The sequence below is a fragment of the Magnolia sinica genome, chromosome 2 (assembly GCF_029962835.1).
Source record: "Magnolia sinica isolate HGM2019 chromosome 2, MsV1, whole genome shotgun sequence".
NCBI lineage: Eukaryota > Viridiplantae > Streptophyta > Magnoliopsida > Magnoliales > Magnoliaceae > Magnolia > Magnolia sinica.
The window spans coordinates 117,591,090-117,599,300 of NC_080574.1; the positions used below are offsets into that span (position 1 = coordinate 117,591,090).

Genomic DNA, 8,211 nt, shown 5'->3' on the forward strand with positions numbered 1-8,211 from the left:
CTATGGTGGGGTCCACTTGAGCTTTAGATTTACCTATTTTTTAGCCCATGCTCTAAAATAATCTCAAAAAATGGGTGGAGGGTGTGGATATAGCCCACACATCATGGTAGGACCTACACAACTTGCTAACATTGAGTGAAATTGGCAGGGACCAATGCAATTCCATCTAATCTAATTTCAAGCTTTCTCAATCCTCCCAGGGAGTGGAATTGGCACGAGAACAGATGTCCCACTTTTAATCCATCCCTTCTAATCCCACCGGCCAAACACGCCGTTAATTACTACTGCTTCTGTAATACGGACTATCTAAGATTTAGATCCCCTTCATTTTTTATTTAATACCTTGAAATGAGGTGTCGAAACGGATAGATGGCATGGATGTAAGTAATATAGATCAAGGTCAGCCCCACAGTTGGGGATTAACCGATCTCGGTGGATCCGGAGATCCACTGAATCCGAGCCCTCTCCCACAAGCTAGTTGTGGGACTCACAAACTAAGACCGACCCTCAGCCGTCTATGCCGGGGCGGTGGCCAAGAAGATGCCAACATCGCCGTTATTCAGTAAAATGGCAGTGGGCCCCACCAGACAAGGAGTAGGAGAGCTGGCCATCCGACCTGACGGACTGGTCTCTCTCTCTCTCTCTCTCTCTCAAACACATATACACGCAACACCAGAAGCCTTCAGACTCTCCTAAATCAGCCCTCAAAGACTCCCAACTCCATCAGACCCTCTCAGACTCTCATCCATGGCCGAAGAAACCCAGACCGTCGCTCAGCCTTCATCAGCTCCTGCTGAAGAAGTCGTAGCCGTTCCTGTCCAGGAAAAGACAAAAGATGGCCCACCAGAAAACAAAACCCCTCCCGTAACGGACCCCGACACAGAACCCGCTACAACCGAAGACGTTCCAGTCCCTGAATCCGTTTCCTTCAAGGAAGAAAGCAATCGAGTCTCGGATCTCCAAGACCCGGAAAAGAAAGCCCTTGAAGAGTTCAAGCAACTCATACAACAAGCCCTGCAAAACCGCGAATTTACACCTCTGCCACCGCCTCCCAAACCAGAGGAGAAACCCGATATTCCTCCACCCGAGGAAAAACCCGCTACGGAAGAGCCTGTGCCGGAAGCTCCCGTTGCCGCCGCCGAAACCCCCAAGCCGGAATCTGACGTATCCTCCGCCAGCGTTGCCGAGGAAGAGAAGCCTCCGGCAGTCGTAGAAGCTCCGAAGGCCGAGCCGGTGGCTTTAGTTGCCGAAGTCGTGGAGGTCTCTGTAACGGTCACCAACGACGACGGCACTAAAACTGTCGAGGCTATTGAAGAGACCGTCGTTGCCGTTTCCGCTCCGTCGGAATCTGACCCACACACCAAGGAAGCCAAGCCGTTGGTGGCGGCAGCGCCAGAACCGGCTGCAGAACCGGTTCCAGTCGAGCCTGAAAATATCTCCATATGGGGGGTTCCGCTTCTGGGCGACGAGCGCAGCGATGTCGTCCTCCTGAAATTCCTGCGGGCCCGCGACTTCAAGCCGAAAGACGCGTTCGTCATGATCAAGAACACTGTCCGGTGGCGGAAGGATTTCGGGATCGATGGCCTTCTGGAAGAGGACCTCGGGACTGATCTCGAGAAGGTGGTTTTCATGCACGGGTTCGATAAGGAAGGGCACCCGGTCTGTTACAACGTTTATGGGGAGTTTGAGGACAAGGAGCTGTATCAGAAGACGCTGTCGGATGAGGAGAAGAGGCAGAAATTCCTGCGGTGGCGGATCCAGTTCTTGGAGAAGGGAATCAAGCAGCTTGATTTCAACCCTGGCGGCCTGTGCACCCTTGTGCAGGTTAACGACCTGAGGAATTCGCCAGGGCTCGGAAAGAAAGAGCTGAAGCAGGCTACAAATCAGGCTCTGAACTTGCTTCAAGACAATTACCCGGAGTTTGTTGCAAAACAGGTTAGTAGATTGCAGTTGAGAGATATGGTTCTTGCTTTGTGATTTTTATTTTATTTTTAATCATCCGAGGCTTTTTTTTCTTTTTTCTTTTTTTTTTTTGAATTGATTTGCATTAGGTGATAATGAGAATAACCCAATTCGAATTTCTTCTTATTGGCTGATATTGGAATTGAATCCAACCAAGTGTTTGTGTTTTCTTATTGTCTTGAACTGAATTTCGATTGAAATTAATTGAATTCATGCAATTGAGAGAATACCCAATTTGGGCTTTTCTTATTGGATGATCTCGGAATTTGTTGGAATCAAATTGAGTCTGGCATTATTGTTAGTACCCAGATTCTTGTTTCTGTTATTTCTCGATACTGGGATTCGATACCTGGTTTATGTTTTTCTTATTGTTCCACTCTGAACTGGGATTGAATTTTTGAGTTTTAGGCAATTGCGATGGTATTCATTTCTTGTTTTTCTGATCAATTGGTACTCAAATCCAATCTAATTGAACTGGGTTCAGATTTTTATCAATGTCCCGTGGTGGTATCTGGCGTTCTATCGGATGATCAGTCCATTTCTAACTCAGAGGACCAAGAGCAAGTTTGTTTTCGCCGGGGCATCAAAATCAGCAGAGACCCTTTTCAAGTCAGTGGACATTCCTTATCTTTCTTTGTTTTTCTATGGGTTTTCTCTTCGTTTCTTCTCTTAATTTCTTTGGTGGGTTGGTCTGTATATAGATACATAGCTCCTGAGCAAGTCCCAGTTCAGTACGGAGGCCTGAGCATTGAGAATGACCCCGACTTCAGCCCTGCCGATGTGGTCACGGAGGTTACAGTAAAGCCAGCTACCAAACACATTGTGGAAATACCTGTTTCTGAGGTGGGTTCTCTCTCCCTTTTGTTTTATTTCTGGGTGTTTGGATAACACAGTGCCAATCCGTCTCCATTGGGTTTTTTTTTTGTTTTTTCTGCATTTAGTGGTCATAATTGATGAAAAATATGTAGAAATGATATATATATATATATATATATATATATATATATATATATATATATATATATATATATATATATATATATATATATATATCATCCCAGCTTATAATTTTTACAAAATTTTTCTTAGTGACCAGGTAGATTAATTGATTAACATTATAAGATCAATCTATCTTATTCTTCCAAATTGTCTGTCCAGTTCGTTAACTATGTATTATCTTGGTTATTCATATGTAGTCCATTTGGTTTGGTGTGCTCATGTCCATGTTTGAGGTTTGTTATTCGCGGCAACGCCTTATGATTGTTCCAATCATTAGGTGTTGTCATGGTCATGCGTCATCTCTTGGCTCTAGTAACATTCTCAAATCTGTGTAGCATTTTGTATGATTTAGTCTGTTTTTGGCAGACATGCCTTCTTGTTTGGGAGCTTTTGAGTTCATTAGGTGTTTGTCATGGTCATGCACGATGTCTTGTTTCTGGTAACATTCTCAAATATCTCTGTGTAGCATTTTGTATGATTTTGTGTGTTTTTGGCAGACATGCCTTCTTGTTTGGGAGCTTCGAGTTCTGGGGTGGGATGTGAGCTACTGTGCGGAGTTTGTGCCGAGTGCAAAAGATGGGTACACAGTGATTGTACAAAAGGCAAGGAAGTTGATTGCCTCCGACGAACCAGTTGTGAAGAACAGCTTCAAGCTTGGGGAGCCGGGGAAGGTGGTGCTGACAGTCGACAACACCAGCTCCAAGAAGAAGAAACTCCTCTACAGGTCGAAAACCAAGAGATCTTCTGATTCCATATGAAGGTGCGAGATATAAACAGATGACATGAAAGCTCTAGTTGTACTCCTTCCTTCTTCTGATTTCAGTGGAATTACTGCTAGGAAGATGCAAATTTGAGTTGGGTCCCCCCCACCCCCCCCCCCCCCCCTCGGACTATTTGTATTGTTTCCTTTTACTGTGTCGTTTTTTTTTTGGGTTTTTTCATCTTTCTTTAAAGTGGATTGGTGTTTGATTTGTTGGATTTCTGCTGAGGAAAATGTGGGATTTGAGGGAGAAAGGGCAGATCTCTTGCACTGTAAATTTTCTATTGTACATTGAATTTGTCTGTGTGATATTCTATGTTATATGTGAATGTCTTACGACTTTATGAGCTGTGTTATGCTTGGAAATGTATTTCATTGCTTGAGAACATCTTTCCTCTTTTTCATCTTGCATGTCTGTGCTTGCTGGAAGCTGAAATGACATCTCTTTGCCTTTTTTAATTATGTGGTCTACCACCGTAACCTTGTACAAGGAAAGTAATATTTGGCTTTCTGGCTCTTGGCCATCATTCTCCTCCACTTTTTCTTTTTTTCTTTTTTTTTAATCTTTTTCTTTTGGTTTAAACTCTCAACATCGAAGGTACTATTCAGTTGAGGAACATGGGCTACTATATACACCCTCCCTGATGGAGTTTCATACACCCATTTTCCATTTTTGGAATTGGAACAAGTACAGATATATTCCTTTGGTATATATGACCTTGTTGGGCTCTAAGGTATTGGAGTCTATATCTATTTGTCCTGAGATCCTTTGGGAAGATACTCTTGGAGTGTTGTTTCTTAAAGGAAATGCTGAGTTTTTTTAGGAGAATTTCTCGTGTCCAAAGACAAAACCCTTCCTTTGTTTCCTACCAAGTTGTCATTCAAAGAAACATGGAGTGTGTGTACTGACATGGACCCCGCCCCCCAACAAAAAAAAAAAAAAAAAACGAAAAAGTTGTCATTCAAAGAAACAGCAAAAAAGATTTTGACACACTGGCAAAATGATGATCATACACGTGCACATCGATTGCACACTCGGCATTGATGTACCTCAAACTAAACAATCTAAATTGTGGGTCCTGCTTTAGAAGGATCATCATAAAAAAGAATCACATCAGATGGATGTTATCCTGACCTGCTGTTGGTGGACATTAATGGATTAGACGGTTAGAATGGATGATTGCAATGGTCCTGATTCGTAGGAAGAATGCAGTTGGTCAGAGGTCAGAATGATCTAATCCATTAAAATTTGGGGCTATCATATATGATCCAATCACATATGGTCACACGTTTAGCACATGTACCATAACTGAGTGCATGCGTATAGTAGTCCTCATACTCTACAAGAGTATTGTAGAGTATGAAACAATCCCTGCTGATAATATCACCTTTCTTCCTAGGGAGGTTGTAATAAATGAAATAAAGTGTGTCTTGTCTTAGCTTTGTTATCTGCTCTGGACTATTTCTGCTCGTGGGGAATGAAATGAATGAAATCTGCACTTGTTTTGATCTCATGGCAGGGAAGATTGCCTGAGTGAGTTAATGTGCATCCATGTGCACGTTAGTGGGGCTAAAATGCCCAACCACCCGTTTTCCTAGCTTTTTTACATGTGCAGATGGGGCCCAAGTCCAGTTTGTTTCTTCATTGACCCTCAAAGAAATAGGCGGCCATGGTTTTTTAAGACTTGGACAACTCATCTGAGTCGACTCGGACTCAGTTGGATCTGATCTGGCGCAATACCCAGAGTCAACCTGTAGTTGGGCGAGTCCGGCTGGTTTACCGAGGACTTGGGTGAATCGCGAACTGACTCGATGTTCAACCAGGTCCGGTCGACTAGAATACTCCACCCAATCTTTACTTGGCTACGTCGCAGGCTTGCACCTTTACAAACTAGGTCATGGTTTTTGAGTTCTACTGTTCTGGTTTTGCATTTTTACAAAGAAAAAAAACAAAAAAAAAAAAAACAATCAGCTGTTTCCAAGATACTTTGCTCAAAATCTCATCGAGTTGAGTTCACTTAGCTGAGTTTTGAGTCTGGCCACTGAGTTTTGGAGCCATGCTAATAATTATTCCCAAAATGTAGTGGTATTCAATCAAGGATAAAACTTCAAGGAATCAATTGGGTTCCATGGTTAATGCGTAACAGACAAATATTTACGTTCTGGGCCTTTCTGTTTTTTTTTTTTTTTCAGTATAATATCATTTATTAAAATGTTACCTGTATGCCATGTTTCGCTGACACACGCTTGATAGGCAATTCAAGATTACTATTATTATTTTTTGGATTTCTTTTCTTACTAGCATTTTTTAAATTTAGTTTTATTTTATTTTTATTTTCTGGCTCTAAAAATGGGAATACATGTATAAGTATATTGGGCTACATGTATATTGAGGCAATGTATATATTTGCTGCTTCTGAAATTTGAATACAACATTCTGCTCTAATATCATGTCAAATAATCAGTTGCTTTAAAAGCTTGAGTCATTAGAGGATGGTATATTAATGTATAGCTTGAGTCATTAGAGGATGGTATATTAATGTATATCAAGGGATTTTAAGATGTATTATATAAGTTACGGCCATTGATATGTTTAGGTGCAAAAGCCATATAAGAATGCTACATTTAAAATTTAATGCGTTTCAATTTTGGGATTTTCACTGGAAAGTCCCAAAATGTATGTGGTTTTTTTTTTTTTTTTTTTTTTTTTTTTTTTTTTTTTGTTTTAAGTGTGAAATAATTATCAGAATGTCACTTTTTTTCCACTTGATATTCAGTCAGCTTATGATGCTTGATACACTGGCACTAAAAAATGTACAGGTGGCATAAACTAATTCAAATTGACCCGGTTACATTCTGAAATTCTCTTTCACTAATAAATCACAGCCCCAAAATCAGATTGGTCGAAAATGCCTAACCTCTTGTTCATGGACACTCTAGTTTGTTGAAATACAACTAAAATTTCATTTTACGGTCCAATAAATGTCTACGAATTACTGATACAATGCAGTAGAAACTGCACCAGTTAACACTAGTTATGAAATATAATCTTAAAAAAGGAGATGTTTGGTTGGACCTGTTAAAAATTTTCTTTTTAGTAATCTATGATACGCATGGCTCGTTGAATGGAGAAAACAAAAGGCTAACTTGAATTATAATCGCGAGTCATCACATACATATTTCCCCTCTCTACCGAATGTGGGACCTACCCGATGTATAGCCTATAATTATTGAGAGGCATACGTGGTCAAATGTGGAACCCACATGGTAGTTTGTGCCTTGATTGTAATCAATAAGAATTATTAAATCAATATGAATTATTAATTTTAAGATGATATTGATTGTTACATTAAAGTGATTCTTGAGAGACAGGCAATTAAAATTCGAGCCATGTAATAGATGATTTAAATTCTCTACAACTAATTTTCATAGATATTGATTGGATGACTGGAATCCTACAATCAAAGAGGAGTTGAGAGTCATTTGTGACGAAGTTGGGGCCTACATGTTAGATAATCTAGATCAACGATTAGACGTTGACACGAGATAGGGCATGCCAACATGAGGCATTCGGTTCAAGCCCAGCTTACCTATAAAAAATCCTGATCATCCAATCTATTTTCTATTTTAGAACATAGGTTCATCCAATTAAAGTGATTCTTCATGGGCATAGCCAATCAAAGGTGATGGGTGGTCTAGGTCAATAGCCATTTGCTTCTTTCTCTGTGTTGATTTAGATAACTTGATAAAGTGAGACGTAGATGCAATTAAAGGTAAGGCATACTTGATGGATGGTTAAGAAAGATGATAGTATTTTCCTATATGAACAATTAAGTTCGTCCATTTTCTTGGCCATTGATCAGGTGGATAAGATCGCACAGTAAAAGCGAATCATAAGAAGTTGAAGTGGGGCCAACATGATATTTTCTCCACATCATTATCAATAATTAGAACTTTTATGATATAATTAATATGAATTGCTCATTATTCTATATTGATTGATGTTTTAAATCTGTAAATCAACATGCCTGTCAATGACAATTCGAAGCCATTAAGCAGACTTTGATGCCATCGTAAAAATCTGAAATTTCCCATGTTGGTTATTGGACACTTTGGGTTTCCTGCTTGATGTCATCCAAGGCCATTCGATGTTCACAACCTCAAGTATAGGGTTGCGATGTAGTAATAATCTCAATGAGACCGAGGTCAAATCCACAGGGACTGACTTGTGTGTCTTCTGAAAGTAACTAGAACTAGAAGAAGATGTAAATCTAAATTTGAATTAATTGAGAGAGTAATTGTGATTAAAGTGATTAAAACTAACAAATTCAAAGGTGGTAACTAGGGTTTCCAAGGATCTACTTGTAGAGATCAGGGAGATCTATGCTTGATTAAAGGACACAACTGGAATCAGAGTCTCATCTTATCCAATTGAAAAATATCTCAGTAAAATCAAATCTGAACTTTCTTTGACCTAATTGTGATTAAAG

General features: G+C 40.1%; 1 protein-coding gene across 1 annotated transcript; it reads left to right on the top strand.

Moving 5' to 3' along the window:
• The first annotated feature begins 605 nt into the window (after window positions 1-605).
• LOC131237456 (patellin-3-like) lies at window positions 606-3,813 on the top strand. The gene is made up of 4 exons (XM_058235225.1): window positions 606-1,935; window positions 2,447-2,571; window positions 2,664-2,805; window positions 3,459-3,813. The coding sequence occupies exons 1-4, from the start codon at window positions 748-750 to the stop codon at window positions 3,717-3,719; spliced, it is 1,716 nt and encodes a 571-aa protein (XP_058091208.1). The 5' UTR covers window positions 606-747; the 3' UTR covers window positions 3,720-3,813.
• The last annotated feature ends 4,398 nt before the right edge of the window (window positions 3,814-8,211 follow it).

Bases quoted from the DNA above. Each gene is read 5' to 3' on its own strand.
- LOC131237456 (XM_058235225.1), top strand. From the start codon at position 748: ATGGCCGAAGAAACCCAGACCGTCGCTCAGCCTTCATCAGCTCCTGCT. The intron at 2,572-2,663 runs GTCAGTGGACAT...GTCTGTATATAG, and splicing joins TCAGCAGAGACCCTTTTCAA to ATACATAGCTCCTGAGCAAG. The intron at 2,806-3,458 runs GTGGGTTCTCTC...TGTTTTTGGCAG, and splicing joins TGGAAATACCTGTTTCTGAG to ACATGCCTTCTTGTTTGGGA.